Genomic DNA, 15845 nt, shown 5'->3' with positions numbered 1-15845 from the left:
TATTTCCATCAAATTCTGCTTGGCTGTTTCAACCTTGGGGTTGAAGTCCTTATTTTTATGACACAGAGACGTTCATTGCAGTGGAAATAGCAAATAGTATTGGCTTCCCCGCCTTTCTCCCTCTAGGATTTCAACTTCTCCTCGAACACCAGCCCTGATCTTCTAGTAAATCCCACATTACAGAACAGGCTGAGGACGGACGAGACGAAAGGAAAGTAGGAAATCGGAGCCATGGAAACGGCGGAGCGGAGGCAAAGTGTGAGAGCGCGGGTGGTTAGTGGGGAAGGAACCCTCCTCTGACGACGGCGCGAGGGCGCTCCACAGATTACGTCACGCACCGGGGTGACGTCACGACCGTGACACGCGGGTGACGCCGTTGCCGCGGCGACTTCTCGTCGTCTCCGCCCCCTTCCCCCGCTCCCCCCCCCCTCCGCACCCCCGCCTAGCGTCCTTCCCCCAATCCCCTCAGGCTCGGCTGCGCCCGGGGCCGCGGGCCGGTACCTGAGGTGGCCCAGGCGCCCTCCGCCCGCGGCGCTGTCCGGGCCGCTCCTCCCCGCGCCCCCTGCGCCTCCGCCTCCGCCTCCCCCAGCTCTCCGCCTCCCTTCCCCCTCCCCGCCCGGCAGCGGCCGCTCGGGCCCCGGCTTTCGGTTATAAGATGGCGGCGCTGAGCGGTGGCGGTGGTGGCGGCGCGGAGCCGGGCCAGGCTCTGTTCAACGGGGACATGGAGCCCGAGGCCGGCGCCGCGGCCTCTTCGGCTGCGGACCCTGCCATTCCGGAGGAGGTGAGTGCCGGCGCCACCCTGCCGCCCTCCCGACTCCGGGCTCGGCGGCTGGCTGGTGTTTATTTTGGAAAGAGGCAGCGGTGGGGGTTTGGTGCCCTCAGCCACCTTCTCGGGCCGGCTCCGCGAGCTGGGAGGTGGGCATCGCCCCCGCGTCCCTCTCCGTCATGCAGCGCCTTCCTACGTAAACACACACAATGGCCCAGGGGGTTTCCCTGGCCCCCACCCCAGATGTGGGGATTGGGGCAGCGGTAGTTGAGCGGGAGGTTATCAATAGGGGGCGAAACTCAGGGTTGGTCCGAGAAGGTCACGACTGGCTTGAAGTATCGAGCTCTGCATCTCTTCGATGTTTTCGTTATTTGCGGGGTGGGGGCGGCGGCGGCCTCGAGGTGGAGGATATAGGTTAGTAGCTGGGGCTGGGACCACAACCCGAGTTACTGTCGCGTGCAATTCTTACATGGTCGTGGGGGTGATGGGGCTCATCATTTCCTCTCTCTCCTCTGCCGGACTGCCCCCCTTCTCAGGCCGCTGCCCTTTTTCACTTTTCTATTTGGGGGATTTCTCTTCACCTGTTTTATCCAGGAAATGATTTTGATTTAGTCTTTACTTTTTCAATCCTGAATCGCAGTTTCCTATGCCTTTTCTGGTGTCTGGTCCTCTATTCCTAATGTTTGTCGTGCTCTGTCGCTGAGTGGTAACCCCCATTCTATTCCCATCTGCTGCCCGCTCATTTTCGAGTTGTCGGACCTGCGTGTCTTCTAACCCCACTTCCCACTTAAGAGCATTTTTGCACTTCTCTTACCCTGGTCCTCTTGAGGCTCTATACTTCATCTCACCACTCCCTAACATTGTTGTCTGTTGTTATCTTCACAAATCCTCCTGGACACTTTGGAGCTACTTATTTTCTGAGCCCAGAAGCTGTCAAGATTCCATCAGGTTTCTCTTGGCTCTTTTCGCCCTTGCACTCACTACTGGCACTTTTTGGCTAGTCTTCCATTGTGCATTCACACCTCTTTATTCCTACCGATTTTTATAGTTCTGATTGATTTCTTAGTGTTGTCCTCCTTTTTGTCCTATTTTTTTCCTTTTACTTTTTACTCTTCAGTCCTTGCTTCTCTTAGCCTGTTTTTGCATTGGTCAGCCTCTTAGCACTGTGTCAAATTATTTACGTTTTGCTTTCTAGTACATAAAATTTATTACAAATATTTGGTATTTTATTACATAAAATAATGCACTTTATTATGCTTTACGAATAAGCTATGGTATAGTAATTGTGTTTACAGTTATTGATTAGGTAATGTGACTTACTCTGTTAACTTTGCTCAAAGTTCTCTTTTCTACCTACTATTGACATCTAATTTCTCAATTCTCCTAACGTCCCGTTCTTCTCTCTGCAATTCTTTTTTTTTTTTTTTTTTTTTTTTGCATCGTTATCTTTGGAAATTCATCCAGTATGCTTACTTTATTCAGCATCAGCTTATGATAATGTTTGTTTTCTACTCTTTTATATCATCTTTATCTACATGCCCAAAATGTATTCTGTATCATCATTTGATCTGTTCTAAAATTTCTCATTTTTAAGTTTCTTACAATCATTCCACTTTTCAGTTTTTATTTTTGCTTAGATCGGTTTCCTCTCATATCGGTTCCTTTTTCTAAGGAGAAAGCTTTTCTCTACTTCAATTTCCTAGTTTATTCTGTTTCCTTGGTCTCCAGTTACCATTCATTTTGCCTTGTTTCCTGGCTTTTGGTACTTAACTTTCTGAAGCTTCCTCTTTTCTTCTCCACACCTCCACGTTCCTTCTTATTTATAAACATCTTTGTTTCCGTTGACATGGAAATTTATTTTTAGGATACATTGTTTTTAATGGATAAATACTAGGGGTCACATCTGCTGTCTGTTTTCTCCAGGAATCGGATATGCCTTTGTCTTGACCAGGCACAGGTGCCTCTGGGCTTTATTTTACTCTGTAATAGATGTGTAGTTTTGTTGAATTGTATCTTGTTTGAAGGCTACTACAGAGTGGAACATTGAGTAAAGTAATGGGTAGGGGTTATGAAATTGTAATTCTCTGATTATAAAATTGTTTATATTGGGAACTTTGTTGCAGAGTTATTAGAACAGTTTGCAATTCTGTAAAGAAGGCTTTTGTGAAGTAAAATCTCTACCCTTCTATTTTATTTGAAAGGGCCAGATTGTTTGGAACGGTACCCCCTGAAGAGTCTGATTTAATAAGTGAGAGCGACGGCAATGGATTTCTGTGTTTGGCACGTCTTGAGCAGTTCCCATGTACCAACCTTGAGAACCTCTAGGCTAGCTGAATTTAAGTATAAATTGCCAGTAATTGGAAAGCACATTTACATCTTCTGAAACTATAAGGATACTCTAATTTTATTTGATTGAAAGACAATTGTTTCCCACCGTCCCCTCTACCCAGGTTTTAATGTTTAGTGGTGAACAGTAGTTTTTCTTCTATGTTTTCTTCTGAACTGATAATAAATGTATTTGGCTGGGAGGGTGACATATGATTAAAAAATGTATGTCTTGAATGTAGATATCAGTATTACAAATGATAAGATAAATTCCTCCAAGAAATAATTTTAAATTTGAAGTTGATATTCAGTGGAAACTGAAATGTGCTGTGGTCTTTTATTTAAAGTCTCTTATATACACTTAAAGGCATCTCTTACTGTAAATTACATGGAAAGAATGAAAAGGTTTGCTTGTGTGTAATGACACATTTTATTCTGAAGATTTATTTTACCTAATAGTAAAATGTAGGTTTTTTTTTTTTTTTAAATAAAAATTTCCCAGGGGAAAATTTCAGCTAAATAAAAGGTCTAATTTCAAAGGGAAAGCAAGTTCATTGTCAAAAATTAGAAAAATATGAGTACAAAAAGTAAAAAATCATCAGTAATTTGGCACTAAGATATTATTACTATAGACATTTTGGTGTATTCCATCTGTTCTTTTTTAATGCTTGTATAACACTATGTAGTTTTGTATTTTTAAAAAACTTAAAGCAAAACTTTCTGTGTATTATTAGATACACTGTGATTTATTTAACCGATCATCTTTTTGGGGTGTTAGGTTGTTTTTAATTTTTTACTGCTATCAAACATCTTGAACATAGGATGTAGATTTTAGTCTTTAAAATATGTTGGGGAATGAACAAATTTCATGTCCTGTATTTGTAGTATTAATACTTTGTAGGTGCTCAAAATAGAATATTCTGGTAAATGACAGGTGCTTATTAAATATTTATCAAATGAATGTACTCATACTTTTGGCATTAAACATTTACATCTGACCATTTATATTTACCTGATGTTTTTTTCTATGGCCATATGGTATGATATAGTATATGGTATAAAATAACCGTATGGTGTAATAAATGCTTTTTTTTTAAGTGTGATACCAGAGTGATATTTATTAACTATTTTTCTTGTGCTATTTCTGTAGAAGGGAGCTTCTTACAGTTGCATTACAGTTATAATTTTATTACGTTCTGTTTTCAAGATCTCTGATCATCAATCTTAAACTGTTTAATTATCGTTATGTATTGACTAGGGAATATTCTGGGATGGAATCTCCTTTATAATGAAGTCTACTGCATTAAAAATACATCTTTGTGAACCGCACCAGGTTGGATTGCATCATAACCCTGAAAAGTGATATTCTCATTAATGTAGGTGTTGTGCAGTTTTGGCTATTGCTGTTAATACTTATCCAGATACATTCACAGGTGCCCTTTTGGCAAAAATCATAAAATAGTTGTTTGTCTTTCGTATTTCTAGTGTTCCCTTTCTATATTCTTTTCTCTCTCATTATTTACTGAACTGCCTTCTTTAGGCATCCACTGCTTTTTCTGTTTAGAATATTATCTGTCAGTCATTTTGTATGTTGGCCGTTAAAGGAATCAATTGTCAGTAAACAGCTAAGAAAGGAATGTTGGACTGGGTGCTTGAATCCTTGAATGTAGTAAATGTGAGTGAGTGCAAACTTGATTTAATTGTACATGTATTTGGATAATAGGCCAGAAAAATTACATTAGGTTAACAGGCTGGAACAGTCTGACTTTTCTTGTTTTTCTATCCCTTACTTTCTTGATTATAATGAATACAAGGTGGATGTGGATATAGCACCTGGAAACCTATGTTCCATGAGTGATGGGGAAGAGAGGGAGGGAATAGGTTCCTTTGTTTTTTGGCATTTTCTAAGACCTGATGCCCACCTTGTCAGAGAATGCGATTTCTACTTTTGTGTTCTTCCTTTTCCCTTTTTCTCCCAATTATGAAATTGTTTTCTCTTTCAGAACTGCAGAAGTGTGTTTTGTTTCTTTGACACTTTGATATTGTTAATTTAGCTGAATACCTAGTGAACATTCTGTGTCATACTCCCCTTGTTTTATGAAATCCAGCATGGTCTAATCTTTACATTTCTGCCTCATATTGTCCTTAAGATAAGCCTTTTTTTGTCAGTAGCTCTTACTAGATTTTCTCTTCATCAGAAGTTAAATTGTTTTAAGTCCTTTACTCATTCTTTTTGTCTATTTTAACGTACATTGGTTATTCTGTAAAGTCAGATGTGGCAGTAGGGCTGAGTGTGGTGGCTCACACCTGTAGTCCCAGCTACTTGGGAAGCTGAGATGGGAGGATCACTTGAGTCCCGAAGTTCAAGGCTGCAGTGAGCCATGATCGTGCCACTGCACTCTAGCCTGGCAACAGAGTAAGACCCTGCCTCAACAACAACAACAACAACAACAAAAGCTTGGTTGTAGAACTTCTGAATTCAAAATAGGTGGGCCTATTTGGGAGCTTTTCTGTTTTTAAGGTGTTAAGTAGTGCATTTTAAAATCATAGGGTTATAGATAACTTCATGTTAGTATAAGAAGAAAAATATAGCCTCATTTGTTCCATTTCTTTCTTAAATTTTTGGTTTTTATTGCCATGTTTTTTTTTTTCAATTTCAATTTTTCCGATCTAAATCACTAACATACTTAATTAGCATGGTAATCAGAAGAAACTCTTTAATACAGTCTCCACCCAAACATTAAGCAATTGTTTTTTTTTCCCCTCTACCTTTTGAGATTACTTTTGTGTCCATGTTTTCTCTTGGGCTTAAAAAAAACAAAAAACACAAAAAAACTATTATTCTTATTCCTTCCCATATCAAGACTATACATATAGAGGGATTTGATGCCCAGTACTACTTTTTCTGGGCCCTGGTGATATAGAATATAAAAATTGATACAGAATATAAAAATTGCTGTGAACTCAGTTAACTTTATATCTTCTGGAAGCTCTGTAACATCAAATAAAACATCGTTTTCCTTCTTGTAATGTAGCTGCAGTTTCTGACAGCACTTTTGGGACAAATGTACTATGGGACGGTGGTTTTCAAATTACGCCAGAGCTCTATGAGAAATTTTCAAAGGCATTCTATCGCTGTAAAGAATTTTTTTTTTTTTTGAGACGGAGTCTCGCTCTGTCACCCAGGCTGCAGTGCAGTGGCGCTATCTCAGCTCACTGCAAGCTCTGCCTCCCGGGTTCATGCCATTCTCCTGCCTAGCTTGGACTACAGGCGCCTGCCACCACGCCTGGCTAAATTTTTGTATTTTTAGCAGAGACGGGGTTTCAGTGTGTTAGCCCGGATGGTCTCGATCTCCTGACCTCATGATCTGCCCGCCTCGGCCTCCCAAAGTGCTGGGATTACAGGTGTGAGCTGGTGGGCCCAGCGAGAATAAAAATTTTAAATTGCACTAATACATATGTGAAACTGTTTTTGTCTGTTTTGTACTTTTTACATCTTCATCTATAATAGTACTTGGCACATAGGTACTAAAATATTTGGTGAAAGAATTAGTGAATAAAGCCTTACTAGATATGAGGTGATCTGATTTTCTATAATGTTCTATTCTTTTTTTGTGTCATTCATAAAATCAGCTTATTAAATTGACAACCAAATTGGCTGCAACAGGCAGTTTAAAAAACACTGTTTTGGGGTTTCAAGGACCTTCTTCAGAGGTTACCCCAGGGCTCTGTTTAGTGCCTCTATACCAGGGGTCCCTAACCCCTGGGCCACAGCCTTGTACCTACCAGTCCGTGACCTGTTAGGAACCTGACTACACAGCAGGAGGTAAGTGGCAGGCAAGTGAGCATTACACTTCCTGTCAGATCAGCGGCAGGAGCGTGAACCCTATCAAACTGTGCATGTGAGGGATCTAGGTTGTGTGCTCCTTATGAGAATCTAATGCCTGATGATCTGAGGTGGAACAATTTCATCCTGAAACCTCCTGTGCCCCCATCCATGGAAAAATTGTCTTCCATGAAACTGGTCACTGGTCCCAAAAAGATTGGGGAGTGCTGCTCTATACCATAACTATTGAAGTTCTTCATTTATCTGCTTTACATGTTCGTTTCCTTGAAAAAAGGGTTTTATGGCTGTAAAAATTTTAGAGCTACTATGTATGGAAGAGAGGTTTGTACTGGCGTAAATCTTCTCAGGTATCATCTGTGTAGAAAATTTCAACAACTTGTATCTAAGGCAGAGGTCAGCAATCTTAAGGGTCAGATGGCAAATATTTTAGGCATTGTGGGACATACAGTCCCTCTCACAATTCCTCAACAATGCTGTTGTAGCTCCGAAGTAGCTAATAGACAATATTTAAACAAATGAGTTTGACTGGGTTCCAGTAGTCATTTTCAGGACACTGAAATTTTAATTTTATATCATTTTCATGTGTTATGAAAATCTTCTTTTGATTTTTTTTCAACCACTTAAACATGTAGAAATTATTCTCAGCTTGTGAGCTATACGAAAGCAGATAGTGGGCCAGTTCATGGGCTGAACTGTTCTGACTCCTGGTCTAAGGGAGACTACATATATTATATTTGAAGTTCTGAAAGTAAGGTGTAGGTGAGAGGTCTACAGAAAGTTCATAATTGCTACACAAAATTTATTTATTTGAGAGAGAGAGAGTGGTGGAGTTTCATTGTATTGCCCAGGCTGGACTTGAACTCTGGGCCCAAGCAGTCTTCCATACTCAGCCTCCCAAGTAGCTAGGACTACAGACATGCACCAAGCCCAGCTCCTAGTTCCTCTTTGCACTCAATTTCATCTTCTACCCTCAGCCCCTGGCAAACACCGGTCTGATCTCTAGTTGTGCCCTTTCCAGAAAGTCATATACATGGAGTCATATAAAAGTCACATCAGTGGTTTGGGGCACAGTGGCTCAAGCCTGTAATCTCAGCACTTTGGGAGGCCGAGGAGGGCAGATCACCTGGGGTCAGGAGTTCAAGACTGGTCTGGCCAACATGGTGAAACTCCCTCTCTACTAAAAATATAAAAATTAGCCGAGCATGGTGGCGGGCATCTGCAATCCCAGCTACTCGGGAGGCTGAGGCAGGAGAATCACTTGAACCCATGAGAGGGAGGTTGTAGTGAGCCGAGATTGCGCCATTGCACTCCAGCAGTTGTGAAGCAGTGGTTAAGGTTCATTCATTATTTTACATATGGATGTTCAATTGTTTCACATTTATCAGAAAGACTAACCTTTTTCTTTTGAATTATCTTGGCGCTTTTATTGAAATCAATTGCTTATGCTTGTGAGTTTTGGATTCTACTGTTTTATTGATCTGTATGTCTTTTCTTAGGCTAATACCCTACTACCTTAATTACCATAGCTTTATAGTTAAATTTAAAATTAGGTAGGTCCAGTTGAGAAGATTTTTAGAACTTTGACTTTTTAATTTCTTGCATTATCATACTTTTGGAAGGAGAAGACCCATAATTTTAATCAGATTTTCAAAGGTGTCTTCTATCCCAAAATACTTAAGACTTCAGTATATAGTTAATATATCTTTATCTTGAATTATGTGATGGTGAGGTTCATGAAAAGTGGCAGGTAAAAGTTGCAACCAAAATTAATTTCCTTATAAGAAATAAAGGAGATATTCTAGTAGGTTGCACAGAAAAGTCAATCACGTCCTTGTTACCATGTTGCAAAATTATGAGATGTAATCAAAATGTGTATAGGGGAAAGTGAATATGTTAAGATGTTTATTCACCAAAAAAAGTCACCAGAAGTGTCAATTAAGCCGTGAAAGATACTAGTTTACAATGTGTTATTCTCCATGTTATTTAGAAGAGTTCTTTCATTTGAAACCTATGTCATGTTCTGTGATGTTTCAGAATTAGTATCTTTATTAATCTTGGAGGCATCATTAAATCATTATGTTTCTGCTAAGGAAAGGCATATGGAGTAGTTGGTCATATTTCTACCTTTTTCAGTGGGGCCCGTAGGGCCCCTTTACTTTGTTTTAAATTGCACTGATGATAGTTGTTTACTGGTTAGCCCAGGGAATGTCCCTACAGTGTAAAATGATGTTTCTCATCATGATTTTCATTTAATAATTTAAAAACAAAGTATCAGGAAATACATGTTTCTAGAGAAGAAGTGGAATACCTAACCAGTAGAGGGTCAGGTGACAATTGGGAAGGTAGAAACTGACCATTTTGATCATGTGGCAAGGAGTATCATTTCAGTTTGGTTGGGTCACCCTGCAGAGTTATTTATTTATTTTTTTTTTGAGACAGAGTCTCGCTCTGTCGCCCAGGCTGGAGTGCAGTGGCCGGATCTCAGCTCACTGCAAGCTCCGCCTCCCAGGTTTACGCCATTCTCCTGCCTCAGCCTCCCGAGTAGCTGGGACTACAGGCACCTGACACCTAGCCCAGCTAGTTTTGTATTTTTTAGTAGAGACGGGGTTTCACCGTGTTAGCCAGGATGGTCTTGATCTCCTGACCTCGTGATCCGCCCGTCTCGGCCTCCCAAAGTGCTGGGATTACAGGCTTGAGCCACCGCGCCCGGCCCGAGTGTTTTAAAAAAATCCTTGGGTTTTTTTTTTGGAAGAGATGCTGTGTTGCTCAGGCTGGTCTTGAACTCCTGGGGTCAAGCGATCCTTCTGGCCCAGCTTCCCAAAGGGCTGGGATTACAGGCATGAGTCACCGCACCCAGCCTCACCTTGCCGATTTTGAAACTGCACTTCCAGGGAGAGTAATACAATGTCTTGGCAGACTATTTTTAACTATTGTTCCAAAATTAATGTGTTTTTAAAAAGTAAAAAAGTGCAGATATCTTTAAAAGATACTTTCAGTAGGCCGGGCACGTTGGCTCACGCCTGTAATCCCACACTTTGGGAGGCCAGTACAGGCAGATCACCTGAGGTCGAGAGTTCAAGACCAACCTGACCAACATGGAGAAACCCCCATCTCTACTAAAAATGCAAAAAATTAGCTGGGCATGGTGGCGCATGTCTGTAATCCCAGCTCCGTGGGAGGCTGAGGCAGGAGAATCGCTTGAACCTGGGAGGTAGCGATTACAGTGAGCCGAGATTGCGCCATTGCACTCCACCCTGGGCAGCAAGAGCGAGCAAAACTCCGTCTCAAAAACAAAAAACAAAAAAACCTTTAATTATATTTAAATTGGGGAATACTTTTGTTTTATATATTTTCTTGCACTAAATATATAACCTTTAAGTTAATAACACCAGAACATTTTTACTTTATGGTTTTAGAACTGCTTAATTAAAATAAAATGTTAGGATACTTTGAATTAGTCACTTACTTTGGAGTATTTTGAACAGTTTAACGTACTGCTTGGGGTTGTTTCTCAGTTGACTTGATATTTTTAAACTGTATTTTGTACCTTGTACCATTTATTTTGCAAAATAAATTTCTGTTTGGGCTTATAGATGTGCTTTTAATATTAAAGAGGATTATTAGTGTCAGCTGTAAAATTTTAATTAAATCTTAAGTAGGTGTTTTTTTTTTTCTTTTGAGATAGAGTCTCGCTCTGTCGTCCATGCTGGAGTGCAGTGGCGTGATCTCAGCTCACTGCAACCTCCGCCCCACCCCGGGTTCAAGCGATTCTCCTGCCTCAGCCTCCCGAGTAGCTGGCACTACAGGCGCATGCTACCATGTCTGGCTAGTTTTTTGTGTTTTTAGTAGAGACGGGATTTCACCGTGTTAGCCAGGATGGTCTCGATCTCCTGACCTCGTGGTTTGTCCGCCTTGGCCTCCCAAAGTGCTGGGATTACAGGTGTGAGCCACCGTGCCTGGCTGATTATTTTTATAGAGCTCTTGTTAGCCTAATTTCTGGTAATGTTTTATGAAGGTGGCTTAATTCCCATCATGAAAATTTCCCATCCTTTCTGTGACTAGCAAGTAGTTATTGCTTTCATAACTTTTTTTTTACTGTAAAAAGATAAAGTGCTATTGATAATTACTCCTAAATAACTCAGAACATTTTTTGTTTTACACACATTAATATGTACTTCCATGGGAATAGTGTCAGAGAACATCAAATAGGGAAGAGATTATGATTCAGAGTAGTCTTTCTATTCCTATTCTAGAGCCACAGAAAATGTTCATCTTCCTTTAGTTTCTATAAGATTGCCTCTAACATCGATTCTATTCCACTGATATTCTTCCTGCACATGCCTTCTCATACTAACAGTAAGTCACATATCACAAGTAAGTTTTATTATACATGAGAACTCAGTTGAATGCTTGCCTTTCACTGGCATCTCTTGATCCTCCTCCCCCTCCTTGTGGTGTGCACTGAACTTCTGGTAGGCCACATGTGTTAAGTAGATCATAGGAGTGATATGAAAATAAAGTGAAATGATGAATATGTAAAAGCCTTCACAAAATTACAGTAGTGTTTTCTGTTGATTTTTAAGACAAAAGATAAATACTATATATGTAAAAATTTCCTTTCAGAAGTCTTTGTTCTTTTTTTTAGAATGTACAATAATATGCTTAGCACAGGGCTGTAGTTAACATTTTTGGCAGTTCTTAATGTCGGACTGATGATTGTCCTAGAACTGTTTTAGTGTTAACTACATTCTATTAATGTTACTTTAAAACATTACTTAATTAAAGAAACATGAAGTGGCAACGTATTCAGTAAGCAATTCATGGGAAAGAGGTAAACTTTCTTTTTTTTTTTTTTGAGACGGAGTCTCGCTCTGTCGCCCAGGCTGGAGTGCGGTGGCTGAATCTCGGCTCACTGCAAGCTCTGCCTCCCGGGTTTACGCCATTCTCCTGCCTCAGCCTCCTAAGTAGCTGGGACTACAGGCGCTTGCCACCTCGCCCAGCTGGTTTTTTTTTGATATTTTTTTTAGTAGAGACGGGGTTTCACCGTGTTAGCCAGGATGGTCTCGATCTCCTGACCTCTTGATCCGCCCGCCTCGGCCTCCCAAAGTGCTGGGATTACAGGCTTGAGCCACCGCGCCTGGCTGTAAACTTTCTTAATAACAGTAGAAAGACCGTTCCATTTATAGGAAAACTGGTAATTATGACTTGTGTTTTGGTATTTTAAAGCTGTGGTTGGCTGTGCACAGTGGCTCATGCCTGTAATCCCAGCACTTTGGGAGGCCGAGGCGGGTGGATCATGAGGTCAGGAGATAGAGACCATCCTGGCCAACATGGTGAAACCCTGTCTCTACTAAAAATACAAAAAATTAGCTGGTCGTGGTGGCGCATGCCTGTAGTCCCAGCTACTCTGGAGGCTGAGGCAGGAGATTCATTTGAACCAGGGAGTCAGAGGTTGCAGTGAGCCAAGATCACGCCACTGCACTCCATCCTGGTGACAGAGCGAGACTCTGTCTCAAAAAAAAAAAAAAAAAAAAGCTGTGATTAACATTTGTTTTGTCATTCATGCAAAACTACATTGGTGACTTTTGTATTGAGTCATTTCATAGGACAACAGGTATTCATGTATTCAGTAAATATTTGACTGCCTACTATATGCCAGGTAGTGATCTAGGTGCTTGGTAGTACACTTGAAAACAAAACTAAGGTCTCTACCCTTATGTAGCTACTGTCCAGTGGAGAGGTGTGTGTGTGTATATTGGGGGATGGGACTGAGAAACTTTAGACATACAGAAAGGAAATTATATAGTATGTTCAAAGGTAATAAGTACTATGGAGCAATGAAAGTTAAACAGGTTAGGGCTGTGATGGGGGTAGGTAGCAATTTAAATAGGGAGGTCAGGGTAGGCCTCACCTGAGAAGGGGTCATTTGAGAAAGGAGGAGGAGGTATTTCAGATAAGCCAATTAGTTCAAAGGTTCTGTGTCAGGAATGTGCCTTGCCTATTTAAGAAATAGCAGGAGGCCAAAGTTGCTGGGGCAAGGTAGAAACTAGGAGATCAGGGAAGGATCTCTTTCGGTTATCTAGGCCGTATTGGTGAGAGCAGAAATAATGAGAAGTAGTCAGATTTTGGATGTTTTGAAAGTAGATTCGTCCGGGCGCAGTGGCTCACGCCTGTAATCCCAGCACTTTGGGAGCCAAGGTGGGCAGATTACCCGAGGTGAGGAGTTTGAGACCAACCTGGCCAACATGGTGAAACCTTGTCTCTACTAAAAATACAAAAATTAGCCTGGTGTGGTGGAAGGCACCTGTAATTCCAGCTACTCGGGAGGCTGAGGCAGTAGAATCACTTGAACCTGGGAGGCAGAGGTTGCAGTGGGCTGAGATTGTGCCACTGTACTCCAGCATGGACGATGGACGACAGAGCAAGACTCCTTCTCAAAAAAAAAAAAAAAAAAAAAAAAAGAGAAAGTAGATTCAACAGGATTTGTTGATAGATTGGATGTGAGATATGCAAGAAAATGGTGTGAAGAGGGATGGGAAGGGTGCAGATCAGGAATTAAGTTTTGGGCATTCTAAGTTTGAGATATCTATTAACTGTTTAAGATATTGAGTAAGTAGTTGGATGGCTGAGTCAGGAGTTTGGGAGTGAGGCTTTGTGGCAGAGAGTCTTCACAGTAATACGTGTCTCATTTTCTTCTTTAGATACACATCTAGACACCATTTTCCCTTGTGTTAGGTGTGGTCATGTGATTGAGTGGAATGCGAGCTCATGGAATATGGGCACAAGTGATGTGTGCTAGTACTAGGTCTGGCCCGTGCAAACATCATCCTGTTTTCTCCTTCTGTCAGGCTGGCATCTGGAACTGAGATGATTATTGAAGTGTACTGGAAGCCATGTGTCCAAAAAATCAGCCTAGGTTCCTGAATGACCGTGTAAATAAGGACCACCCTGTTAACCTGTTCAGCCACCTAGTACTGTTAGATAACTAAGAAATACACTTTGTCATGTTTGAATCTTTTTACCTTTTGGGTGTTATAACCATTAGCCAGCCTTAAATTTGGGCATTTAGATGGCACTTAAAGCTGTGAAGCTAATGTGTGCTCATCAAGGGAATGAATGTGGATAGGAAAAAAGATCCAAAGCTGGAAAAAAGAGGAAGAACCTGAGAGGGAGCAACCAGTGAGGGAGGAAATAAAATGAAGAAAGTTTATTAATAGAGAGTGGTTAGTTGTATAAAATGCTACTGCTAGGTCAAGTAAGGTGAAAACTAAGAATTTATCATTGGAGTTAACAAAGTGGAGGTCCTGGGATTTAGATAAGAGTAGAGCATTGAGGTGAAATATTGAAGGAGATGTTTTGATTGAAGTGATTTTAAGAGAGAAGAGGAGGGGAAGTAAAGATGGTGAGGAATTATCCTGTAAAGAGGAACAGAGAAATGGGGCCAGAGCTAGTGAGGAAAGTGGGGTCAATAAATTTTTAATGATAAGAAAAATAAGGGCATATGATGATAGGAATAAGCCATTAGAGAGTAAAACATTTCAGGAGGGAGAGATAAGAATTGCTGAAGCACTGTCTTAGAAGAGGCAAGAGGGAAAGGGATTTAGTGTATAAATAGGAAGGATTGGCTTTCTATAGGAGCATTTATACTTTATGATAATAGGCCATAAAGCAGAGTATGTGGATACAAATGCTGGTAGGAAGGTTGATGTGATTGGTGGAGTCTATACACATTCTCTTCCGGTTGCTTTGGGTTTTTTCAGTGAGGTAAGACTTGAGGTTATCAGTCGAGAATGAGGATTGGGGATATGTGAAAGTAGCTCCGCAGAAGTGTGGGCGCATAAATGAACTGGAAACAAATAGTAAAATTAATGGGCAATTTTTTTTCTTTTAAGAGACGGGGGTCTCACTCTGCTACCCGGGCTGGAGTGCAGTGGCCCAGTCATAGCTCACTGCAGCCTCTAACTCCTGGGCTCAAGTGATTTTCTCACCTCAGCTTCCCGAGTAGCCAGGACTACAGGCTAATGGCAATATTAAGTTATTTTATGAGTTGTCTAGACAGCATTATGGGTCTCCTAACCTTCTGATACTGATCTTCATATCAGAGTTAAATGTAACTTGCCCAGGCAGTTTAAACGCTCAATGTGAGTCATTTTCATTTGGACTCAAACATGGAATCATTGGGAAATAGAATATTAATTATTACTCCTTCATGAAGTACCTGCAACTATCCTGCCATGAATGTAAGCTAAATTTGGAGCGGTCTGGTAACTACTTTTCTTTTAAAAACATTTTCTTTTTAAAGATACCAAGTATCGAATACTTACTGGTTTTTCTATGTAGAATAACATAATCTCGTCATTACTTTCTTTCACTCTCCAAATTTGACTTGTCTTTGCTCATGTTTTTCCTACCACCTGAAATACAGATTTCCTCCCCCTTCCCACCCTCCAAACCTTCCAGACTTAGCTCACCTACCGTTTATTGTGGGAACTTTTTTTTAACCTCTTTCCAAGCCCTAGTTGATAACTCTGCTTTGTGCTTTTGTAGAAGCCCAGGGTTTACCTTGTTTTGCTCACTGTATTGTATTGTGTTTTTTTTGTTGTTAAGTATTTGTTTTTCCTCTAGACCTGGACTGTTCAATCATACTTTCTGTGATGATGGAAATGTTCAGTGTCGTGTTAAAATGGTAGACAGTAGCCATATCTGTGTGGCTACTGTGCACTTAAAATTTGCATAGTAGGACTGAGGAACTAAATTTTATTTCATTTTAATTAATTTAAAATTAACTAGTCTCATGGCTAGTGACTGCTTTGATCAGTGCAGTTCCAGACCCCTTCAAAGTCAAGAGTGTGTGGGATTCATACTTATTTTCTCATTGCTTAACAATAGTACCGTCTACTACTTAAA

The 15845-nt window shown here is 40.9% G+C and overlaps 1 protein-coding gene across 4 annotated transcripts in view; it reads left to right on the top strand.

Moving 5' to 3' along the window:
- The first annotated feature begins 437 nt into the window (after positions 1 to 437).
- The window catches only part of BRAF (B-Raf proto-oncogene, serine/threonine kinase), a 197072-nt gene continuing 181664 nt past the window's right edge, over positions 438 to 15845 (top strand). For all 4 annotated transcript variants that reach the window (XR_002724973.1, XM_023184915.2, XM_023184914.2 and 1 more), the window contains exon 1: positions 438 to 781. Coding sequence is in view for 3 of the 4 variants with exons in the window: in XM_023184915.2 (XP_023040683.1) it covers positions 656 to 781 (126 nt within the window). In the remaining variant the exon portion in view is untranslated. The remainder of the gene's footprint in view (positions 782 to 15845) is intronic.

This window comes from Piliocolobus tephrosceles, chromosome 8 (assembly GCF_002776525.5).
Source record: "Piliocolobus tephrosceles isolate RC106 chromosome 8, ASM277652v3, whole genome shotgun sequence".
In the NCBI taxonomy this organism is placed as follows: domain Eukaryota; kingdom Metazoa; phylum Chordata; class Mammalia; order Primates; family Cercopithecidae; genus Piliocolobus; species Piliocolobus tephrosceles.
The sequence above is the reverse complement of the archived record's forward strand: the minus strand, read 5'-3'. Positions and strand labels throughout refer to the sequence as shown.